This window comes from Mesoplodon bidens (genome assembly GCF_964165515.1).
Source record: "Mesoplodon bidens genome assembly, chromosome: X".
Lineage (NCBI taxonomy): Eukaryota > Metazoa > Chordata > Mammalia > Artiodactyla > Ziphiidae > Mesoplodon > Mesoplodon bidens.
Window position 1 is genome coordinate 48,983,933 of NC_138163.1, and position 24,764 is coordinate 49,008,696.

At 42.5% G+C, this 24,764-nt stretch overlaps 1 protein-coding gene across 1 annotated transcript in view; it reads right to left on the reverse strand.

The window, feature by feature from the left end:
• Window positions 1-13,257, reverse strand: part of LOC308608756 (uncharacterized protein) — a 59,861-nt gene extending 46,604 nt beyond the window's left edge. The window contains exon 1 of the mRNA XM_081222062.1: window positions 12,862-13,257. Coding sequence (XP_081078188.1) covers window positions 12,862-13,018 — 157 coding nt within the window. The 5' untranslated portion in view covers window positions 13,019-13,257. The remainder of the gene's footprint in view (window positions 1-12,861) is intronic.
• Between the last annotated feature and the right edge of the window lie 11,507 nt (window positions 13,258-24,764).

A 24,764-nucleotide genomic window follows, 5' to 3' on the forward strand; every position in this document is an offset into this window, starting at 1 on the left:
ACAGTTAATACTACTATATTGTATATTTGAAAGTTGCTAAGACAAAACCCTCTTAGGTTTGCTCTTAATAAGAGATGATAATAGGTTTTTCCTTACCTTCTAAGTAATCTCCATAGAAAGCAGAGATTCTGTGTCTTATCAGAATAATTTCCTGTGCTTCTTGTTGATTTATCATGTCCTTTATTTGTAAGATAAATGAGTCTTCTTACCTCTAAAAGAGAGAAGGCTCTTTTTAATCACATTACTTCCAATATTTACTTTTGAAATCTTATGTTAGTACTCTGGTTAAATAGGTGGCCAAATAGTTTCTTAGTGACCCATGATTCTATTTAGCCAAGTGTACAAATCTTTTGCCATTTCTAACAACTAGTGATATTTGGTCTTTCCAAATTCAAATCCTAAATGAAATCTGCTTGATCTCATACTGACACTGATATTTCCCAGAGGGCCTGCGGAAAATCCAGAGTTTGTTCTTTCACCTTGTAAATGAGAGATGTTACAATAAGTAGGTTTATTTGATAAGTTGAGTTGCACAGGAAGCACTGCCAAATATGAAGAGATGCTTCACCTTCTCTAGTTTATATTTCTATGTGTAAAATGTTATTAATACAAATACTTCAGAAGTTGTATTAATTCCTATAAATGTCAGTGCCCTTGCTGTCCATGACGTATCTTGGTGCTGCTTTGCCTTAGAATTAGACAACATCAGCATAATGTTATCAGCTGTCATGCCAGTTAGTGTCTTAAAATGTTGTATGCCACAGAAACAACCAAATGTCCTTGGCAATTGCATCATTTTTATAATGAACTTTCATCACGTCTTTTACCATGGCCATTTTCACTCTTTTGTCATCCACACTTGTTTTAGTTTGATGCCTCCCTGAAAGCTCTTGCAATCAGCTACAGGCCACAGTAATTATCGTCAACAAAATGGCACTATCTTGGAGTCCCACAGAAAGGACTATGCCAGGTACTCTTGAGGCACAGAACTCCTAATGGCATTGCTTAAATAACTTTGAGACCGTACCACCGGCCTGAGTCAGGATTTCCAGAATTCTCCTGGAGAAGCTGATAAGTTCATGAGATGGCTAACCCAAGATCAAGCACAACAAGAATTACATAGGGCTGAATGAATTGGTCAAGGACGATTATGGCTTTTGCTTGCACTACTGCTGATGCTTTAATGTTCTGTTTTCTGGATATAAAGAACTGCCTACTTTTCTAACTTCAGCTATCTACAATTCATAACAGTTTAGTAGATCATACTTCTGTAAGCAGAAATGAAGTATTTATCTTTTTTTGCCTGCCTGATCACTCTAGAATTTGAATATTCTTACTAAGTATTCTTATTTTCACAGTAATACAATGAACTGCTTAGGTTCACTAAGAATCCTTCCTCCTGGGAACAGAACATAATTGATTTGACTATATGACCAAAGCTCTGAGTGGACTATCATGTTTTGAAAGAATACAGTGTTTTTAAAAATAGTGATGGATTGATTGACTTGGCTGCACCAGGTCTTAGTTGCGGCACGAGGGATCTTCGTTGCGGCATGCGGGAACTTCAGCTGTGGCATGTGGGGTCTTTTAGTCGCGGCATGTGGGATCCTTAGTTGTGGCATGCAAACTCGTAGTTGTGGCATGTGGGATCTAGTTCCCTGACCAGGGATCAAACCCGGGCCCCCTGCATTCAGAGCACAGAGTCTTAGCCACTGGACCACCAGGGAAGTCCCAGACTATCATAGTTGAGAACAATATATATAATCAGACATGACCAGATAGTTTTAAGGAACTAAAGGTGACTTTATGGAGCCAATGCTTACGAAGTCTTCTTGGGAAAATGGGCCTGGAACCTGGTTTACAGCTTTCTCAGCCTTATAGGTGAGTGGGAGAGGTCACCTCCTGGCAGGCCTAGGAAACTTAGGATATTTTGGGGGCCTTCAAGAAGAGATTAATTTACCCAGATCTATAGGTACCGCAGGGGAATTGTGGTGGTGAGATTTGGGCTTGGATTCCTAGCTTTGAGAGGCTTTTAAAAGTCCAATCGGAGTGAGACTCCTTCTGAAAAGTTCCAGCAGAGTAAACTAAAAATGGCCTATGTGGTCAATTATCATTCTTGCTGCAATTGTGCAAATAAGCAAGCCAAATCTAGTAAGACCAGACACTCTATAAGCAAGAATAATCTTACTTTGATTATCTTTGATCAAAAGGGAGGTGACGGGGCTTCCCTGGTGGTGCAGTGATTGAGAGTCTGCCTGCCGATGCAGGGGACATGGGTTCGTGCCCCGGTCCAGGAGGAACCCACATGCCGCGGAGCGGCCCGGAGCCTGTGCTCCGCAACGGCAGAGGCCACAACAGGGAGAGGCCCACGTACCGCAAAAAAAAAAAAAAAAAAAAAAAAAAAAGGAAGTGACGGTTGAGTGAAATTTTATATTTCAATACAAAACACACCCTTGTGAGGGATGAGATTCTGGTCCCGTTCATTATCTTTCAGCTAATTTGCACTTCTTTGTAAACTACGTGGTTGTGTTACCTACATGTGAATTGGACTAGCTCCTGCTATCTCACACATTTTGTCAGTCCTTACCAAATTCTCAATTCTTCCAATTTCCTTCAACATCTGGCTACAACTCTTCAAACTAATGTTTCCAATTTTTCTCCAACCCTCCTGATTTGACATCGCAGAGAACTCAAAGCTGACCACCCAGATTCTTACTGGATCCTTAGGTTTTCTTCTAACGGGCTTTGTTTCACAGGATCTAAAGAAGCCCTGTGAGCTGAAGTTGGACAACTTGATGTAAACTTCAAAGGACTCTTCCCTGCAGCAGATCATGTATGATCCTCGTGCCTGGAACTGCTGCCGTGTGGGCCACTCGGGAAATTCACTTTATCTTCCATGCTCTGCTCCACGAAATAATCATGACTGTGGATGATCTTACCCAAACCTAACTGATGTCTAGGCCATCAGAAAACATCCACTGTAAACTAGGAAATCCATCAGATTGCCACTGCCATCCTCACTCCACCATCTAAACATGCTTCAAGCCCAGCATCTTCAATGGGCTGTCCTTCTGGACTCAGAAGCTGGCTTCAAATAGTCCACTACAAACATTAATCTTTCTTTTCCTTTTCTTAGAAACCCTCCTCATTAAATGCCTCATTGCTGGCATGATCCAGCAAATATCCTCTACTACCAAACATCAGCAGATGGCTCAGTTGTTCCTTAATGAACAAAAGGTGACTGAATGAGAAATGGACTTATATTGTTCACAGGAAAAAAGAATGCCTCTTCTTGCCTTGCACAAGAAGGGGAACTCACAGTAACTCCCTTCTTAACCAAACTTGAGGCCATTCTGAGTCCTCTTCTTCACTAGGCCTCAAGCTTGATCCTATCTTTGGCCTGCCAAGCCCAGTTTTAGCAAAAATCCTCCTAGGCCAGTTTAGCAAGAATCCCCCCTCCTTGGTATCTAAGCTCTTCATCCCTCCTCTTGAGGTCTAATCAAGTTCCACCCCCCAGCCTCCCTTCATCCTTGTGTTAGTCAGGGTTCTCCATAGAAACAGGACCAGTAAGAAACAGATAGGCATACAGATAGCTTATCTATCTATATCTACAGATCAATATCAATGGTAGGTATATATATCTAGATAGCTATGTCAGATATCTAATATCTGTATATTTATAGATATATCTTTATATTAATGCTATTTCTCTGTTATATAGAGATATAGATGTTGATATAGATATAGATATAGATGAGGAGATTTATTATAGTAATTGGCTCATGAGATTATGGAGGCTGAGAAGTCCTACAATCTGCTGTCTGTAAGCTGGGAAACCAAGAACGCCAGTGGTATAAACCACTCTAAGTCTGAAGGCCTGACAAACAGGAAAGTCCCAGATCAAGATTGAAGGCCCAAAAATCAGGGGACTGATGCTGCAAATCCTGGTCCAAGTCCAAAGGTCCCAGACTAGGAGTAGTGATGTCTAAGAGCAGAATAATATGGATGTCCCAGCTCAAGCAAAGAGAAAACTCATCCTTCCACTGCCTTTTTGTTCTATTCAGGCCCTCAAGAGATTGTGATAATGCCCACTTGCATTGATGAAGGCAATTTTCTTGACTAAGTCTGCCAGTTCACATGCTAATCTCTTCCGGAATCTTGCTCACAGACACACCAAGAAATGTTTCACCAACAATCTGGGCATCTTTTACTCAAATCAAATAGACACCTAAAATTAACCAACACAATACCTAAGTTCCTCTCAGTAATCTGCCATTCACTAACTCCCTCACCCTCCCTGTTGGCCATAAACTGTCATCTGTCTGTCTTGTATGTGGAGTTGAGTTTATTTTCCCTATGGCAATAGTCCCTGGCCCCTATTACAATGGTCCTGAAAAAAGCCTTCCATGCCTTAAACTCCATATGGCATACTTTTGTATTGACAATATTGATGTTACTATGTTCCTGTGAGTGAGAGAATGTGTCCGGATCATTGCTGAGCTAGGTAATGTGTCTGCATATTCATGTGAGAGAATGTGAGAATGTGAGTCCATATGAGCGAGTTTCTTCTGTGAGCTTATGTTGGAGCTATACGGTGGATGTGAGCATATCTGTGTGTACATCTATACGTAAGCATGTTCCTGATTTCAAGAATGTGCATGTGCAAGTGAAAGTGTGAGTAACAGCATTGGGAAGCATCTGAGTGTTTATATTCGGGTCCCCATGTGAGTAAACTTATGAGTATGGTCATGAAATTAACTGAATATATCAGCATGTTTATGTGAAGCCGTGAAAGTGTAAGTGGATGCATGTGAACGTACGTGTTTTAAACTTCAATTTGTAGGCAAATCTGAGTGTGTTTAGGGAGTGTGCAAACATGTGACTGTATGTAAGCATATCTCTGTGTGACATAAGTGTGAACATGTTCATGGGTGAGAGTGTTTTCGTAGGTGCAAATTTGTGTTCAAAATTAATATTTAAGTGTGTTCACTTGTACGAATGAATTTGTAAGCCCGTGAAGGCAGATTAGCATAATTCTGAGTAGTTGGGGGTAAATGTGTTTTTTGTGTGTTCTTGTTTATGTGTGAATATATTTGAAAAAGGGAGCATGTATATGGGAATGCATGTAATGGTTTTTTAAGTGAAGGAATGAAATCATGAGCTTCTTGCTGATTGTGAGCATGTTCCTGTGCAACTCAATATGTAAGCATGTTACTGTTGGTGACAAGGATATTTTATATGGGTAAGGGAATGGGTGTGTGCATGTGTAAATGAAATGAGTGTACCTGGAGTGTGAGTGAACTTGTAACCATGTTTATGTTTTAAGTGCATGATTGATGATGATAATCTGAATGAGGTGGGGCTACTGTGTGTGTGTGAACGGTGAGCCACCAAGTGTGAATGTATGTTAGTATGTGTGAGTACATTTGCCAGTATATGTGTTTGAGTGAGTTATCTGTAAGCATGATAATGTGAGTGAACAAGTGAGCATGTACGTGAGCTTGTGCATTTGTGAGAGTAAATATGCGGCCTTGTAATCTCAAAGTGTGCTAGTATTTCAGTCTCTGAGGACTGCTGTAAATGTATGTTCAAGCGTACCCTTGAATTTGCAGCCATGTGCATGGGGGTTAGCATGTTTGTATGAGTAAGTGAACGTGTATCAGGTTCACTGTGGTGAGCTAGTTCACAGGTGAGTATATTTGTGTAAGTGAAACCTGTATAAACATGAGTGGAAGTGCATGTGAGTGTATTTGCTTCTCTGAGTGGATATTCTGCGCTTCATGGAGGATGTGAGCGTGTTTGTATGTGAATACCTATGTGAACATGTTCCTGATTCTAAGAGTGAAAATGTGCATGTGTACGTGAATGTGTGAGTGGGAGCTCCTGAATGTATGCATTTGTGTCCCTGTGTGAATGAATCTCTTGGCATGGTCATGTGATTGAGTGTTTGAGCACGTTCGTGTGAAGGAGTGAATGTCAGTATGTACGTGTAAATGTATGTGTGTCTGTGAGTGGGAGTGAATTGGTGGGCAAGTTTGAGAATGTCTGAGTGTTTAAGTGTTTTGTCAGTGAGTGAATGTGTGAGTGTATGTATGTGAGCCCATCTGTCTGTGACAGTGTGTAGGTGAGCCTGTTCGTGGGTGAGAGTGATCTCTTGCATCTACGTTGGCACGCTTAAAGTGAACACTTTTGTATGCTCATCTGTATAAATGAACTTGTAAGCCTGCGAATCATGTTAGCATATTCACGTATAGTGGATGAGCAAGTATGTTTTCTTGTGACCTTGTTAATATGTGACTACAGTAGTTGCAGACTATTCACGGGGGACTCATTCCAGCACCCACCAAGGATACCAAAATCTGAGAGTGTCCAAGTCCCATAGTCAGCCCTCTCTATCCCCGTAGTCTGCATTCGCGGACTCAACCGACTGTGGATCATAAACATAGCACGTGATATGCAGCTGGTTAAATCTGTGAAAGCAGAACCCATTGATACAGAGGGCTAGCCGTATATTTATTGAAAAAAATCCGCATATAAGTGGACCCACACAGGTGACACTCTTGTTGTTCAAGGGTCAGCTGTATATTCGAATGAGGTCATTCATGCCCATATGTGTGAGTCAATGTAAGGGTTTTTATAGAAATGAGTGAATTTGTGAGCTTCTAAGTCAGTGTGAGCATGTTTGTGTGCAATTATATTTGTGACTATGTTAATATTTATGACCAAAAATTTGCATGAGTAAATGAATGTGTAGGACTGTGCATATACACACAATGAGCATGTCTGGAATGTGTGCGAATTTGCAATCACTCTTGTGTGTATAAGTGAATGTGTGCATTTGCTCACAAGGGTGATGTGGGAAATTTTGGGTAGGTATATGAATGCCTGAGTGTCTGAAGGGGTATATATGTGTATATGTGTATATGTGTAAGTAAATTTGTCACTTCACGTGTCTGAGTAGTGAATTTTAAGCATGTTAATATTAGTGAATGAATGTTTGAAAGTATGCGTATATCTGAGCTGGTCCACTCACAACACTGAATATATGAACATGTAAATCTGAGACAATATTTGTGTTGACGTACATGTTTGTGCGTGTTCAAGTGCATCTTTTAATTTGTGACCATGTGTATGGATGTTAGCACGTTAGGGAATAAGTATCAGATTCACTGTTTTCAGCTAGTTAAGGTAGTGTGAGCATTCGTGTAAATTATGGGTGTGTACATGGAAGGACATGTGAGTGTATTTTCTTCTGTGAGCAAATGTTCGAGCTCCAAGGTGGATGTGAGCATGTTTGTGTTCGTGCATCCATGTGAGCACATTTTGGAGGTTAAGACTGTGAATGACATGTGTAAGTGAAGGTGTGAGTGGGAGCATCTGACTATATATATTCGTATCCCAGTTCGAGAGAATGTGTGAGCATGGTCGTTTGATTGAATGCACGTTGGAGCATGTTTGTGTGAAAGAGTGAATGTGTCAGTGTGTGAGTGTAAATGCATGTGTTTTTGAATGTGAGTCTATTTTTGAGTTTGAGTTTGTGAATATTTGGTGTGCTTTCTGAGTGAATGTGTACCTCTATGTAAGGCAGGATATCTGTGTGCAACAGGCTATGTGTGAGACGGTTTAGGGGCAAGAGTAATTTCCTGGCTGTAAATCTGCACACTTACAGTGAACATGTATGTGTGCTCATCTGTATAAATAAATTTATAAGCATGTGAATGCAGGTTAGTGTAATGCTGAGTTCTCAGTCAGTGAGTTTGTTTTTCAAGTGATCTCATAAATGAGTGAATATATTTGAATAAAGTAATTTGTGAGCATGTGAGTGAGTGAATGCAACTATTCTTAAGTAGTGTAATTGAGTGAATTTGTGAGCTTGGTGTGACCATATTTGTGTGCAAGTGAATATATGAGCTTGTTACTCTTAGTGACAATAATAATGTGCATGTGTGAATGGGTGTTTATAACTGCAATGAGCATATCTGCAAGTGAGTTAATTTGTAATCACTTTCATGAGTGAATGAATACGTAATTCAGCTCATGAAAGTGAGTGAGGTGTGGGATACTTTTTGTGAGTGTGTGAAAGTATGAAGATTTGGGTGTGAATGTACGTTAGTTACCATGTGTATGGATGTGGGTAAGTTGTCACTATATGCATTTGCATAGTGAATGCAAGTGGTAATGTGAGTGAATGTGTAACCACGCGCTTCTATGCGAGCATTTATCTTCTTTAGAGTGAATATGTGAACCTGTACATCTGTGTATGCTGACATGTTTGTGTGTTCAACTGTATGTTTAAATTTGTGACCATGTGTACAGCTGTTATCATGTTTCTCTGAGTTAGTGAATATGTATAATTTATTACCGTGACTTGAATCGTTCAGTGTATTTCTGCGAGTGAAATACAAACATGAGTGTAAGTGCATGTGAGTGTATTTTCTTCTGTGAGTGACTACTGGACCTTCACCTAGAAGTGAGCACACTTATGTGTAAGTGTCCATGGGAGCATGTTCCTGATTTTCACAATATTAATGTGCATGTGTAAGTGAATGTGTTAGTGGGAGCATCTTAGTATATATCTTTGAGTCCCCGTGTGAATGAATTTGTGGGTACGCTCGTGTGATTGAGTGACCGTTTGAGTAGGTTTGTGCGAAGGAGTGAATGTGTCGGTATGCATGAATGTTGCTATGTCTTTGAATGTGAGCAACTTTGTGGGCATATTTGAATGAGTATTTGAGTATGTTTTGTGAGTGACTGTGTGAGCATGTTTATGTACGCAAGCATGTCTTCTATGACGGTTTAAGTGTGAGCCGGCTCATGGGTGATTGCGTTCTTAAGTGTAAATTTGTGTTTACAAAGTGAATATTTGTGTTCCCATCTCTACGCGTCCATTTGTTAGCATGTGCAATCCTATTGGCATATTAGCGGGTATGAGCAGGTGGTTTTCATGTGATCTTGATAACGTACAACTATATTTGAATAACCTACTCTGAGAGCATGTGTGAGTGAATGTGATTTTATGTAACTGAGCGAATGGGTGAGATTCTTAGTGTATGTTCTTGAGCAAGTGAGTCTGTAAGCATGCTGTGTTTGTGACAATGATAATTTGCGTGGAAAAGTGAATGTGTGAGTGTGTGCATATACATGCAATGAATGTGTCTAGAATGTGAGGGAATTTGTAATCCCTTTCGTGTGTATAAGTGAGTATGTGATTATGCTTATGCGAGTGTGGTACGAGCTACTTTGTGGGAATGTTTGAGGATCTGAGTGTGCATATGTTAGTATGGGTATGTGTGTGAGCCAGTTTGTATGTGCATTTGAGTGAGTGAACTATCAGCATGTTAACAGGACTGAGGGAATGTTTGAGCGTGTGAACATATGTAAGCATGTACACTCGTGAGAATGAATGTGTAAACTTATACATGTGACAGTGTGTTAGGATGGCATTTGAAATTTGACATATGTGTGTTTTAAACTGTTATGTTTCATAGTGGATGTGAGCATGTTTTTGTGTGAGGGTTCTTACAAGCATGATCCTGATCTTCTCAATGTTAATCTGCATGTGTAAGTGAATGTCTCAGTGGGAGCCTCTGTGTGAATGAATGTGGGCATGGTCATGTGGCTGAGTGAATGTCACCACGTTGTGTGACTGAATGTGTCAGTCCGCGTGTGTGAATGCACGTCTTTAAATATGAGTGACTTGGTGGGCATATTTCGATGCTTGAATGCTTAAACTTTTTGCTGAGTGATGAATGTGTGAGTGTGTGTATATATGTATGTCTCTGTGTAAGTGTATGTGTGAGCCTGCTCATGCCCCTTCATTGTGAGCAAGCATTTTTCAAGTGATGTTTCATTGCACTCATTGTATGTATGGATGGTGAGCATGTACAGACACATTAGCATGTTTCTGTGTAGTGACTATATGGTGGGTTTCTTTTTTATCTTGTTTATGTGGGAGTACATCTGAGTAAGGTCATGTGTGAAAGTGTGTTGTAAGGGAAAGTGTTTTATGTGTTGTAAGAATTTGTGAGATTCTTGGTGACTGTAACAAGATTTCTGTGCAAGTGAATGTATAAGCATGTTTCCGTTTGAGACAATGAGAATTTGCATAAAATTGAAAGTGAACGTGTGATTGTGGAACTCTAAACCTAATATGTATGGCGTATGAATGAATTTTTCATCATATTCATCTGTGTGAATGTGTGGTAATACTGCTGTGACTCACTGAGTTGTCGGCATGATTGTGTGAGTGAAGGGAAGTGTGTGTGTGAGTGCAAATGTATGCATGTTTACATATGTGAGGAACTCGTCAGGATGTTCACTGCAAGAAGTGAACTATACTCATCTTAATGTTGGTCAGTCAGTGTGTGATCCTGTGCGTATATGTGAGGATGCACATTTTTGAAAGTGATTATGTGAATTTGTACGTGTCTTGGAGTATGCTCACGGAAGAATATTTGAGTGGTCAAGTAAAGGTTTCTTGGTGTTCATGTGTATGCATTACCTTGTGACTGTATGCTTGGATGAAAGCATGTTCACGGGCGTGTATGAATGTATTTTATGCTCATATTCATGCATGTATACTGTGTGGGTGAAATGTGAGCGCATGACTTGAGTTCATGTGAGCGTATGGATTAATGAATGCGTGAGCTTTGTGGTGAGCACGAGCATATTTGTGTGCAAGGGCGTACGTGAGCATGTTCCTGATGGTGAGCATGTTAATGTGGGTAGCTAAATGGGAGCACTGGAGAGTATATTTTTGGGTATCCCTGTGAGAGAAACGGTAATCATGGTATGCGACTGAGTGAAGGTGTCAGCTCATTTTTATGGAGTGAATGTATCAGTGTGTTTGTATGAGCAGCTCTGAGTATGTACATCAGTGAAATTGTGAGCATGTTCAAGTGAGGGAGTCAATGTCTGACCACGCTCGTGGAAATGAGTGAAGTTGTGAGCATACCTGAGTAAACGTGCGAGCATATGGTGTGAATGTGAATGAGTAGTATTGAGTTTTTAGTCAGTATGTACATTTGGATGAGTCAACACTACGTGTGTTAACGCAATTGTGTGTCTATAGGTGAGCATGCACATTGAGAGCATGAGTATATGAACTTTTACACGTCTTCAAGTGTGATTATATTTGAAATGTTTGAATTTATTGAAAAAGCATTTGTGTGTGCATGTGAATGTGTGAGCATGTTCATGAATGATAGCATATTCATGTAGGTGTGAGGGTTTATTGTGTTTATTTATGTGAGCTTGTTAAAGTGTGAGTACACTGTATGAGTGGAATGTGAGCATGGGAGTATGTTTGTGAGTTTATGTGAGTGAATGCTGGGGCTTCGTGACGAATGTGATCATGTTTATGTGCAAGTGTATATGTAGGGTCCTGATCGTGAGCATGTTCAGGTGCATGAAATGTGAATGCGTGTGTTGGGAAATGAATATAGGTCTCTATGTGCATGAAACTGTCAGCATGCTCATGTGGTTGAATGACTGCTTGAGTAGGTTTATGTGCAGTGAATGTGTCAGTTCTGCTTGGGTAGGTTTATGTGCAGTGAATGTGTCAGTGTGTGTATGTGTGCATCTGAGAGTGTTTATGTATGAGGGAATTCATCAGCATGTTCTTAGGAGTTCATGTGTGAAAGCGTCTTGTTACTAGGTGAGTGTACGTTACTGGGTATATGCAAGCCTTTCCACGGCTGAGAGTGCCTTATTGTGAAGGAGTCTGTATGTTTAAGTGAATATTTTGTGTGTACTCATCTGTATGAGTGAATTGGTGAGCATCTGAGTGCATGTCAGCATATTCCTATGTGATGATTGTGTACGTGTGTTTTTGTGTGATATGTGAATGTAAGTATACACGTATAAGAGAATGTGTGGAAGTATGTGTGTGAGTGTACTTTTTTCTGAGTTTGAGATAACTTGTGAGCTTCTTGGGAGGTGTGAGCATGTTTGTTTTGACGTGCCTACGTGAGTTAATTCCTGTTTGTGACAATATGGGTAAGTGAATGTGTGATTGTTTGCATAAAAATGTAATGAGTATGTTGTGGCAGCACTGTGGCAATGGCGACCTACAAGAATGTCCTGGGCTTCCCTGGTGGCGCAGTGGTTGAGAGTCCGCCTGCCGATGCAGGGGACACAGCTTTGTGCCCAAGTCCGGGGAGATCCCACATGCCGCAGAGCGGCTGGGTCCGTGAGCCATGGCCGCTGAGCCTGCACGTCCGGAGCCTGTGCTCCGCAACGGGAGAGGCCACAACAGTGAGAGGCCCGCGAAGCGAAAACAAAAAAAAAAGAATCCGCCTGCCAATGGAGGGGACACGGGTTTGAACCCTGGTCTATTCAGGGGTAAGAAGCAGGAATGCATCCGGTGCATTTAATAAGAAGGGTCGTTGCTAGAGGACCCTATCTGGCGGAGCAGAGTGGGGAGCGGAATCTGGGATTAGGCCGTTCGAGGCCCTCCCAGTTTTACCAGCCTTCAACTCAGCACGGAATACTAACTTTAGCCCTCACCGCACCATCACCCCCTCCCCCCGCGCACACACACACAGGGGCCAGTATACCTGGCTGAGGAGAACTCAGTCCCTGGAGATGGAGGGGTGGACCCTGGGGCGGTAGCTCCCCGACCCCCGCCATTTCAGCGCTATTAGGTACCACAGCAACACAGGGGCTGAAACAAGGGGGCTCCATCGCAGCTGCACGTGCCCAGCCCCACCACCAACTCCTCTACGGACTGGCCAGCAGGCAGCGCGCGTGGGCAGCGGTTCAAAAGCCCAGACCCACGTCTGCTCCAGCCGTCTCCTTCTAAGAGGTCGCCCACTCACCCTCTGCCCGCCCAGCTCATGGCAGCCTGGCGACCCCGCTCACCAATCAAAGAAGTCCAGAACGACGTCAGGAACATCAGGCGAGGAGAGGTCAGAAGCCAAAGTGGAATTTCCACCTGGGATTGGGGTCGTCGCCCGCCAAGGGCCGGGTCCTGATGAGGAGTAGGCGCACAGCGGCCCGCCGCATGTCGGGACGCCATAGCTCCGACCGTCCGAGAACCCTGGAGACCGCTGCAGAGCGGGAGGCCGATAGACGACGGGGGGCGCGGGATAACCAAGAGGAGCGGGCCGAGGAGGTCGTGCTTCTGCAAAGAGCCGCCTGTAAGGTGACAACATCGAGGCCAAGGGGAGCGCGGAGGGTGCGGGTCGACCAGCGGCCCTGAGCCAGGGAGGGGCAAGAAGAGCAGCAGCCCAGCAACTTCACTCCACGCAGCACCCCGACCACGAACCCAGCCGCTGCAGACAACGATGGGTCTGACGCACTTCTGGCGGCCGCTGGGCGGGCCTGAGGCCCGGCGCACAACTGGCTCCGCCCACCCCGATGGCAAGCGAGCTTCGCCAATCAGGCAGGCGCCGGGAGCCTTTCAACGAGATGCATGGTCCCGCCTCCTACCACAGCCTGTGTGCCGCCCAGCCCTCTGCTCCTTCTGGCGTCTGCAGTCATTCCCGGGTCAGCCGCAGTTCCAGCTCCCTGGCAGCTGGAGAGCTGGGCCGGGGGTCGGCGGCGTGGGGCACCCCGCCCTGCACCTCCCCTCTGCAAAAACGCAAAATGTGCTTTTCACTTGGAACAGCGTATGCCCAAGAGTTTGCTTTTTGTGGTGAAAGTAGTAATTTGACCACCCAGGCTCAATCTGCGTTTTGAAAATACTGGACACCTTTGAGGAATCAGGACCTAGTTGACTGGTGGTCATTCCCTGACCCTCGGGCCTCCAGTGAACCAGACTGCCTGTCCTCTGGAAGGCATAGAGGAGGTTCAACCAGTGCGTTTTGTGACACGGTTCTGGCCCATCATCAGGACCGAAATTGGGCTCCAGGAGCCCCCCTCCCATAGCTAAGGGATGCACAGTTGAAGTGAGGGTTCCTGGCTGACAGCATTGAAGGGGAAAAGAAGGCAACGGTCAGTGTATCGGATCTTCAAGGCAGTGAGCCCCCGGAGAGCAGGCCACTCTAATGCTCCAGCATTCTGGCCCCGCATGTGGGGAAAAAAAAGCCTTACATTTTTGCTAGAGGGCTTCTCTTCTTTCCGCTACCCTGAACATTGCCACATAGAGTAGAAATATCTCAGAGAAAGAGGAGATGCTTCCACTCATTCACTACCCTTCATCCTTCCCATCTCAGGTACCTTGATGAAGCAAGGTCAGAAAGAGGCTTCTTCAGAGCACATAAGCCACATGGGCAATGGACAGATAGACCTCAGTCATATTCACCAGCGCTGGACCTCGTGAGGCATGCCATGTAAAAGTGTTGAAATCAAAATGGATTTCAGGTTCACTCTTGGTCAACTAGAATATTCAAAACAAACATTCCCCCCCTTCCCCTTTCCTTCAGTATTTGGTGAAAATAGTTGGGACTGCTTGTGCCCAGCATATTGCACAGCTTTATTTGCATGGAACTCTCTGGGGTGGCTGAGTGTTTTGTACAGCTAAAAATTTAACTCTTTACCCCACCTCGACCTCTTCTCAAGCACCCTCTTTCTTCTTCTGTCTTTTTTTTAAACGATTTTAGAATCACACGTGTTTAAACTGTGTCTCTTAATTTCCTTCCTTCTCTTCACCAGCAGAGCATCTTCACAACTTCGTTTTCCCTCTCCTTTCCCCCTCTTTTTCCTTCTATTGCAGTAAGTGCTCTCTTCTCACTTACGGGGCAGATCCGCATAGAACTAACCCACTTACTTAGGTGGGGGATCCCTCTATGACGAACCATCACAACAGCAGTGGGTCAGTTGAGCCCAGCCCTGCTGCTCTTAATCCTGCACCCCTTGTCTCTGGTCACCCAGGCATCCTCGAACAGACAATGCTTGCTGGTTAAAAATGAAAAGGCCATTTCAGTTCAGTTTGTCTGAGCATCTGAATTGTATATGGGCGAGGAGGTGTGGGGACTGCCTAGAGAAGGAGGGTCGATGGGCCCAAGGTTACACAGTGGCAAAGAGCGAAACTAGAACCCTATTTCCAGGTTGGCCTACTTCCAGAAAAGTGTGTTTTTCTAGTGAAACTCAGCTTTGACTGCTATTTCAGGCAGCCACAGGCATGTGGGTATTGTTTTGTTTGAAAGCAGGTTATTCCTATTCCTGGAATCAAATTCTTCAATCAGTGTCTCAACTGACAGGAAAAGCAAGCCTCAAGTTTTTTTCCTAGGCATCCTTGTGACTATGGATACGGCCAAAAACTTGATGGCAAGAATGAATTTACTTCCAGAGCTTACGTCCCACACTCACATGACAAAGAGCCGAGAAGGCAGCAAGGAATATGAAAAAGCCAGTATAATTTATACTTGTTGAGTTTTTGTCTAGTTCATTTATTAGAATGTACATCAATATCCAGATTGAATGCACTTAAACCTGAATATGGGATCACGGTGTAGAGGACATAGCACTGACCTAGGAGTTAGCCCATCTGTGTTCTGACCCAGCTCTGACCCATGACTGCGAGTATTCCAGTTTGTCTAGAGTATGAGGTGGATTGGGAGGTAAGGCAAGAGGTAAAACATGTAAGAAGAAAAAGAATAGGTAGTACCTGGCCTAGTGAGGGCTGCACATTCAGTGCACAGGAAATAACTACTCAGTGAATATGTGAAGCTAAGAAAGAGAATTTTATTTTATTTTATTTTTTTACTTATAAACAGCTAACAGTTATTTTTCACAGTCCTAGAAGCTGGTGAGTCCAAGATCAAGGTACCAGCAGCTTTGGTGTCTGGTGAAGGCCACTTCCTGGATCATAGGTGGCAACTTTCCACTATGTACTCACTGGTGGAAGGGTCAAAGTATCTCTCTGGACCCCCTTAAATAAGGCCCTAATCTCATTCATGAGGGCTCCACCCTTATGACCTAGCCACCTCCCAGAGACACCACCTTCTAATACCGTTATTTTGGGGTTTAGGATTTCAACACACAGATTTGGGGGAAATGCAAACATTCTATTTAGGATACCTACCCAATTTCCACACTGCCCACAAAGTGCCATGTCTAAACCCAAATAAAATCACATCATTTTCTTGCTTTAAAAAGTCCAAAGTCTTCTGATTGACTGGCAGAGAACTTTTCTTCTTCAACCTTTCTCTCCATAACCTATTCCACATACTCCATTTTTCATCTGCATCTATTCTATTTTTGTTTTTTGTTTGCTTTCTTTCTTTCTTTTTTTTTTTTTTTGTGGTACGCAGGCCTCTCACTGTTGTGGCCTCTCCCACTGCAGAGCACAGGCTCCGGATGCGCAGGCTCAGCGGCCATGGCTAAGGGGCATAGCTGCTCCACGGCATGTGGGATCTTCCCGGACCGGGGCACGGACCCGAGTCCCCTGCATCGGCAGGCGGACTCTCAAACACTGCGCCACCAGGGAAGCCCTCTATTTTTTCTTTAAGTTAATTTTTATTGAAGTATAGTTGCTTTACAATGTTGTTTTAGTTTCTGCTTTAAAGCAAAGTGAATCATTTTTATGTATATGTATATCACCTCTTTTTTAGATTTCCTTAGCATTTAGGTCACCACAGAGTATTGAGTAGAGTTCCCTGTGCTATATACTAGTTTCTCAGAAAGAGAGTTTTAGATCTGATTGTCCAAACAAAGGAATTTGAATTCCATCTTACATTCAACAGTAAGCTTTTGGAGGATTTGTGCAGGAAAATGGCATCATCAGGAAGAAACTACCAGTTACTTTCTGGAGGAAGAACTAGAAGAAAGAGAGACTGGGGACAAGGAGAGAAGTTAGGAGGGTGGTGCACACCTCTGCTTCCAGTCATGGCAGGCTAAGTCATTTGCACTCACCATCCCAATGAGGACAAGTAAAAAATACTGGGTGAAGTGTGAAAAAGAAATTATCTTCATTAAGCGCTAAGAAACTCTGAGGCTAAAATCTAGAGGAAAGCAAAAACCCAAATAGGAAAGCCCAGCACTCAAAGCCACTTTTGCCTGAGGGCATTAGCAAATCCAGAAGAAAGAATTGTGACACTGAGCTGTGGTTTTGGTGGCCTCATGGAAAAGAGATGAAAAGTTGAAGTTCTCATCCCCAGTGAGTAGATCTGATAAGCCCTCCAGCCACTCTAAAATAAGTGACTACCCCTTTGGGATAATGGTGAACCAGAAGCAACAAGTCCTGGCATGGAATTGGAGTCTAGATATCCATCACCAGAGTGACCCAAGGAACTTCAAGCCCTGAACTTGGATTAAAGTGGTCTTGGACAGGTAGTGACCCCAGGCCTTTCGCAGCAGCAAGTAAAAATGCTCTCTGCAGGAAGGTTCTGTCTTCCTATGCCTGAAATCAGTCTGATAAATAATTTTTCAATAATATATTGGCACATAGTCAAAGATAAGTGGACACATAAGCCACAAAATACATTGTAAGTGACAGCTGAAAGAAAAACTAGGCAATGAAAACAAATTCACAAATATTTCAGATATCCGAATTATGAGACACAGACTATAGTCACTATGGCCTACTATAGTTCAAAAAAATTTTAAAAAGCTTTAAAATATTTTCAGGGAACAGAAAATCCTAAAAAGTGGCATAGCCAATTTGAAAAAGAATCAAACAGGACATCTAGGACTAAACAATATAACGATTGAGGGTTCAAAGTATGCATTTAACAGAAGGCTATACATAATCATTAGATGATGATAAATGCGATGAAGAGAAATAAACCCAAGAGAGAATTACTGAATTCGAAGATAGACCAAAGAAATCATCCAGAATTTTGCCTGGAGAAATGAATTATATGAAAAACATGTAGGAGAAGAGACACAATGAATAGAGTGAAGAAGTCTAATATACATTTAATTTAAATCCTGGAAGGACAGAAGTGAGAAATGGGAAAGAAGATGATGGCCAGAAATTTTCCAGAGCAGATGAAATGCACCAATCCACAGATTCTAGAAGCCCAGTGAATTCTCAGCAGGATAAAAAACAGATATTCACTCCTAGACACATCATAATGAAAGTGCAGGAAATCAGAAAGAATGAAGGCTATATTAATGATCCAAGTTAGAGATAATGAATCTTGACCTTGGGCAGGAGCAGAAGAAATAAAGACAAGGGGATGGGCCTCTACACGCTTGCCTTTAGAATACCTTTTGCTCAGACTTACCATGAACGACTATTTTATAAACATTCTCCATTTCATTCTTCATTAATAAAATACATTTGCTAACAAATCTATTTGTTAGAGCAACCTGACACCTAGGAGCTGTTCAAATTTTCTTAGTCATACATGAAAGGTCATCATCTTATAAGTATGTCATCTCATGGGCTATGAAAGGGGTGAGTATTCTCCATAGGAATTATGACGGTTAATTTTATGTGTCACCTTGATTGGGCTAAGGAAGAATTTCAAGTGCATAAACCTATTCCGGGAGCTATTAGGTCTGGAAAAGCTTCTGTTTGGATCTGCAGATCCTATTTAGGAGTGAGCTATGGAAATGAAGTCAGAGTGACCTTTCTTGTGTTCCATTTAATGCAAACATATTAAGAGAGCATCTTTACACTGAAATGCATTATTATGGCAACTTGCTTATACAGAACTTCACTTTGAATTTATGAAAAATAAATGGAAACGCTTATTTCACCTTGAGGATTATGTGTGGACCTTAACTGACAAAATGTACTCTCTACCCCATCCCACTGATCAGAAAATGGCCACCCTCCTCCAGAGGATGAATAATAATCATTTAATCCGCACTTCAGCTCTGTGAGGTAGGTATTATTCTTCCCATTTTCCAGCCAGGAGGGGAGATGATATAGTAGATGTCAGAGGTTAGACTCTGAAGCCAGACTGCCTGGGTTGGAATTTCACCTGTGCTACCCACTAGCCGTGGAATCTTAAGCAAGTTACATAGCTTCTCTGTGCCTCAGTTTCCTCATCTCTAGAGTAAGATAATAATAGGACTTCTTTAGAGGCTGCAATGAGTTAATTCATGGAAGGCACCTAAATTATTATGGCCAATCATACAATCAGTGCTCAAAATATGGAAAATCTACTTGTTCTAGAGTTACGAGGCCATTTTTTTGTGGCCACTTAATAGCACGAATGAGAAGCAAAAATACGCATCACTGAAGCCGACTAGAAGAAGAAACATGGGTCATGGGAGCAGCCTGGCCTTATTATCCATAGTTCCTGAAATGAGCTGTGTGACCCTGACTGGGGGCAGTGGGAGGTGTCTACAAGGGTTGGAGAAGGCACTCCATGGGGAGCCAGTGCCTAAGATATGTCCCAAATGTGTCTGCCCAGCCAGAAGCTCCTGGAATCCCGGAGATGAGAGAAGGCCCTTTCCCACACAGGCTCCAGGAAGCGTTTAGAACCCCAAGGAATATACAAATTACTAAGCTCAATGAATCACAATACATTCACTTTAAAAGTACTAGTTTACCCTCTTAATTTACAAGTGGCAATGTATGAAGCAACTGATAGTTCATCATAGTTTTTCTTTGGGAGACCAGAAGCAGTTTCTGGCTTACCCAGTACGGATGTCAAACCCCTGAGTGACACACAACCACCTTATCACCTTACCTTATAATTTCTAATGGCTGGATTTCGTGTTCCGTTGTCATCACAGAATGTAAATGGTTTCAACTATTACTTTGTTCAAAGCCCTTAGTCCATATCAAACTACCTTCCCCTTTACTTTTCAGTTAAGACTCTCAAGTAGTTCCTAGAGCAGCTTCAGCATTTATACCTTTCTGTCAGCAGCTTTGTCTCAGATATTCATGTGGATACAGCCTTGTTCACAACGGAGCCCAGGGCAAAATGCAGAATGTTTTTGTGTTTCTGATTTACTATAATGAGGGATAAGTGTGCTTAGGGCAATCACTCCCATGGAGAGCAAAGGGGAAATTTAGCGGAACATAATGTGTGTTGACTTGAGTAAGCCTTAGTCCCGTGCCCCTCCCTTGGGGTTGGATTCCAGTTTCTGACTACCCACATGTGTTCACAATGCACACTAGAAGATGTAGCCCCATCTGGCAACACTGGAAATAAGCAAGGAGTCATAGGGCCCCTTAATACAGAGGAATTCCCCAGGTCACTGAGTTTGTGAACTCAAGGTGATGTGGTATTCCTCCATTCCTCATGATAGCAGTATTTACTGAGAGAGAGACATATGCCAGGTCTTGTGCCATGCACAGCCACACACACGGTCTGCCCCCAGGGAAACAACTCTTTAGTAGAAATATAGATGATGAGCCAAGGAATTTCAAAACACATGGTGCAGTGATATACATAAGAGGGACTCCTGAACCAGGCTTGAGGGTTTGCAGAGAAAACTGGATGTCTGGGGCAGGAGTGAAAGGAAGTATTAATCTTCACACTTTTATGTCTTTCCCTCAACCCTGCCATAATTTATAGACAAGTCCTATTTTCTGAGTAAAATATAAATCCAACCACTTTATAACGCCTTGCTTTTGTCACTCTGGTCCAAGCTCCCATCGTCTCTCAGGTGGACTACTCCAATAGCCTCCTAATTGGCTTCCCCACTTCCAGTTTTATATCCTGTGGCAAATATCGTAGGTTAGCTCACTTGACTCCATTACAATCCCAATCACAGCAGGTAAGGCTTGGTCGAGGTTGCAGACCAAGTCTACATTTCCTGAACTCCCGCCCTTATGGCCTGGATTCCACACATAGCTTAGCCTCTGGCAAGCAGATAATAAACCCCCATGAGACTTGGTGGGAGCAGGAAGGTGGAGTCTGTGCTGCTTCTTCTGTGGTTTCTGATTTCTCTTAAGTGAGCATGGGCTCAGAAACTGTTGCTTCTCCTGCAGCAGTAATAATAGAGGTCCCAGGGTACAGTTCCTAGTTTTGTGGGTATCAAAAGGCAAGGCATGGGACATCAACTTTGTATAGATGGAGAAGGAGGCAATGTGGTCTCAAAGTCAAAATTTGTGATGCTCTCAGCAGAAACAGAGTGGTCCAATGTCTTCTTCACTTTCCACCCTCCTGATTGTACCAGTTCTGGGGTATTATTCAAGAAAACAATTCTGGAAATTATAACTACTACTTGAGTTAAAACAAACATGACCACCACCGCCCCCGTGCAAAAGTCTCTTGTGCTTTTCCCTCATACACCCAGGTATTTTGTAGGCTCTTGTGATTTATTTATGCATGCCTGTTTTTGTACTTTGTAAAAATGGCCTCCTATAGAATGTTTTCTTGTGTGTGTGTGTTCTTTTTCTTTTTCTGGCTTGATATCTTGATTCATAAGATTCATCTAACTTGTATGTAGCCAAGATTGTTCATTTTCTTTGCTGTATGACATTCCACTGATGCATATATCACTTCATATACCTACCCAACTAGTATTTGAATTTGGGTTGTGTCCAGTTCTGGACAATTACAAACAATGCAGCTCTGTGCATCCTTGGCCTTGTCATCTGCTTTGCATGGGCATGGGGTTCTCTAGGCGAAGCGCCTAGTGGTAGTATTAGTGGGTCCAGGGTAAATATATCTTAAACTTTGAGGGATACTGAATATTCCCGTTATTCAGTTCTGAATATTTCTTGATTTCCTCCAATCCAAGGATTAGTTAGTAGTATGCTATTTTGTTTCCAAACATCTGGGTGTTTTAAAGCTATCTCTGTGTTATTACCCACTGCGTTAAGCATTATCTTCAGAGAGCCTAGATTTCATGCCAGTGATCCTTTGCAGTTTATTGAGGCTTCCTTTTTCTTAGTAAGGTCTATTTCTGTAAACGGTCAATATGCTCAGCAGAATTTATGTTCTCTGCTTGTTGGGTATAAAGTTTGATAGTATCTAATAGCTCAAATGTATTATTGCTTAGGCCTTTGATATCACTGCTTATTTCTGTTTGCTTGGACGTTCATGTTCTAAGAGTGGTGGGTTAAAATCTCCAGCTCTCATTGTTAACGTATCTATCAGTCCCTACAGTCATAAAATTTATCATTGAGGTTTAAGCTATCCTGCTCTGCCACCTTCTATAACTCCCTCACGCTATCATCCACTGACCCTAGCCATCCACTGCTCTCTGCCCCATCCTACCACCTTCTACATGACTCCAACTTCCACATCAATCACTCAACAATTTGACGCTCTCATTTCCAATGAACGTCTTTACAACATACTAGCCAACCCCTCTCACAGAGACACTCTGGTTTATTCTTCACCCTAAACTACTCTACCTCTCACATCTAAAAGGAAAATATCCCAGTGTTGGACCGCAAGCCCCTGGCCATGCTGCTCTCTCATTCTTCCACTCTATCTACACGTCTTCTTTTATCTCACTGAGCCCTCCTATCCCTTGGCCTCTCTATTTTCTGCCCATCTGCACTCTCCCTCTTCTGTTTCTCCCTCCAGTCACTATTGATTTGTTTTGGGGTTCTCCCTATTTTTTTTTTCTGGCCGTGCCGCGCAGCTTGCTGGGATCTTAGTTCCCCAACCCAGGATCGAACCCTGGTCCCCAGCCACTGCCGAGTCCGAACCACTGGACTGCCAGCGATTCCCTGGCGTTTCTCCTCTTTTCCTTCTTTTCCTGCTCCCACTCAGGCATACTAAGTTCTCAATACATCTACCACCACTTATTCTTCTACGCTTATAACACCTTCTGTATCTCCACATCCAGTTATCACCCATAGCCAATCACTGTTGACTTTCAGTTCTATACACTTCTTCATGTGCTTTCAATACCCCTACCTTAGTCTAGGACTTCAGCATCTCTCACATAAATCACTGCTACGATGAGCACTCCATTCTTGCTCCTCTCTGATCCTTTCTTCACATTGCTTTCAGAGTGACATTTCTAAAACACAAATTATTTCCCAAAGTAGAGCCCCTTGATGGCTTCTTGTAGCCTTAAGAATGAAGTCTCCACTGCTGTCTCTGGGGAAATGCAGATGGCCAACAGGCACATGCATACATGTTCAACATCACTAATCATCAAGGAAATGCAAACCAAAACCACAATGAGACATCACCTCACAAAAGGACACACGTAACAAATTTTGGCGAGGATGTGGAGAAAAGGGAACCATCCTACACAGTTTCGCGGGAGTGTAAACTGTTGCAGCCACTGTGGAAAACAGTATGGATATTTTTCAGAAAACTAAAAATAGAACTACCATACGACCCAACAATTCCACTGCTGGGCATCCATCTGTAAAACACAAAAACACGAATTCAAAAAGATGCATGCATCCCAATGTTCATAGCAGTGTCATTTACAATTGCCAGTGTATGGAAGCAATCTGTGTCTTTCAACAGGTGAATGGACAAAGAAGATGTCAGGTATATATACAAAGAAATACTAATCAGCCATAAAAAAAGAATTTTGCCATTGGCAGCAACATGGATGAACTTGGAGGGTATTATGTTAAGAGAAATGAGTGAGACAGAGAAAGACAAATACTCAGTAAATTAAAAAGAATTAATAACTGGCTGAATTAACGGACATAGACATTAATGTAGAACAGACTTAAGAAAGGGTAAGTCTTCAACAACACACATGCTGCAGAGGGCAGAGAAAAGGCAGGGCTTATTTGAAAACCACCTAATAAGTTGGTATTACTAGCACTACAGAGCTAGTGGGCCCTTTTGTGTGCGTCTTAAATGCCAGGATTATTGTGTATGCAGTAGAGTCATCAAATTTTTCTTACAGGAATTTGGCATGGCCAGAGTCGGGTTTTAGGAAGGTTAACTTAGCAAGTATATGAAGCATGTATCTGTGGGGAAAGACAGGGAGGTAGGAGAAGGTTAGGAGTCTAGGGCAAAGTTCAGGCAAGAAGTAATGAAGGTAATGATACTAAGAGTTGGCAAGAATGTGGAGCAAATAGAAATCTCATCCTCTGCTCTCGGGAATATGAACTAGTACAACCGTTTTGAAAGATAATTGGTGTTACCTAGTAAACTGAACTTGGACAGAACCTAAGACCCAGAAATTTCATGTCTAGGCCTATACTGCAGATCAGGGTTTCTCAACTGCTGACATGTTGGAAAGATAATTCTGGGTTGTAGAGGACTGTCCTGTGCATTGTAGGACGTTTAGCAGTATCCTTGGCCTCCACCCACTAGATGCCAGTAGCACACCCTCAATTATGTCACCCAAAATGCTTCCAGACGTTATCAAATATCACCCTGGCTGGGGCGGATGGGGAAGTGCGGAGAATTGCTCTCAACTGAGAAACTAAAGAAGCTGTTGTATAAGGGCACAGTGGGATATGAATGAGAAAGTTCATCGCAAAATAATTTGCAAAAGCATAAAGCTGGAAACAAGCCACATGTCCATCAACAGGAAATAGACATATTGTGGAATTTTCATATGATGGATAACTATAGAGCAATGAATAATGATGACTACAGTTGCACACATCAGCATGGATAAATACCACAAACACAAAATTGCGGGGGTAGAGAAAGAGCAAGACAAGTAATACATCTAGTATAGTTAGATTTACATAAACTCCAAAATGGAAACGAAATAACATTATTTAAGGGAACATTCCTCTGCAGTGAATGTATAAAAATGTGAATTATCATCCCAGTTCAGGATCATGGTTACCTCTGGGAAGGAATGAGGGGATGAATCAGGAAGGGCACAGGGGGGCTTCCAAGGCATTAGCCGTGTTCTAGTTCTCAAGCTTGGTGGTGAGTACACAGGTTTACATATTATTAAGATATACCTTACATGTATTCTGTATTATCTTCTGTATACATGAAACAGTTCATAAAATTTGTCAGGAAGTGATGCGGTCTAAAATAATGCAGGAAAACGGAGAGAAAGGCAACAGTGTAAAT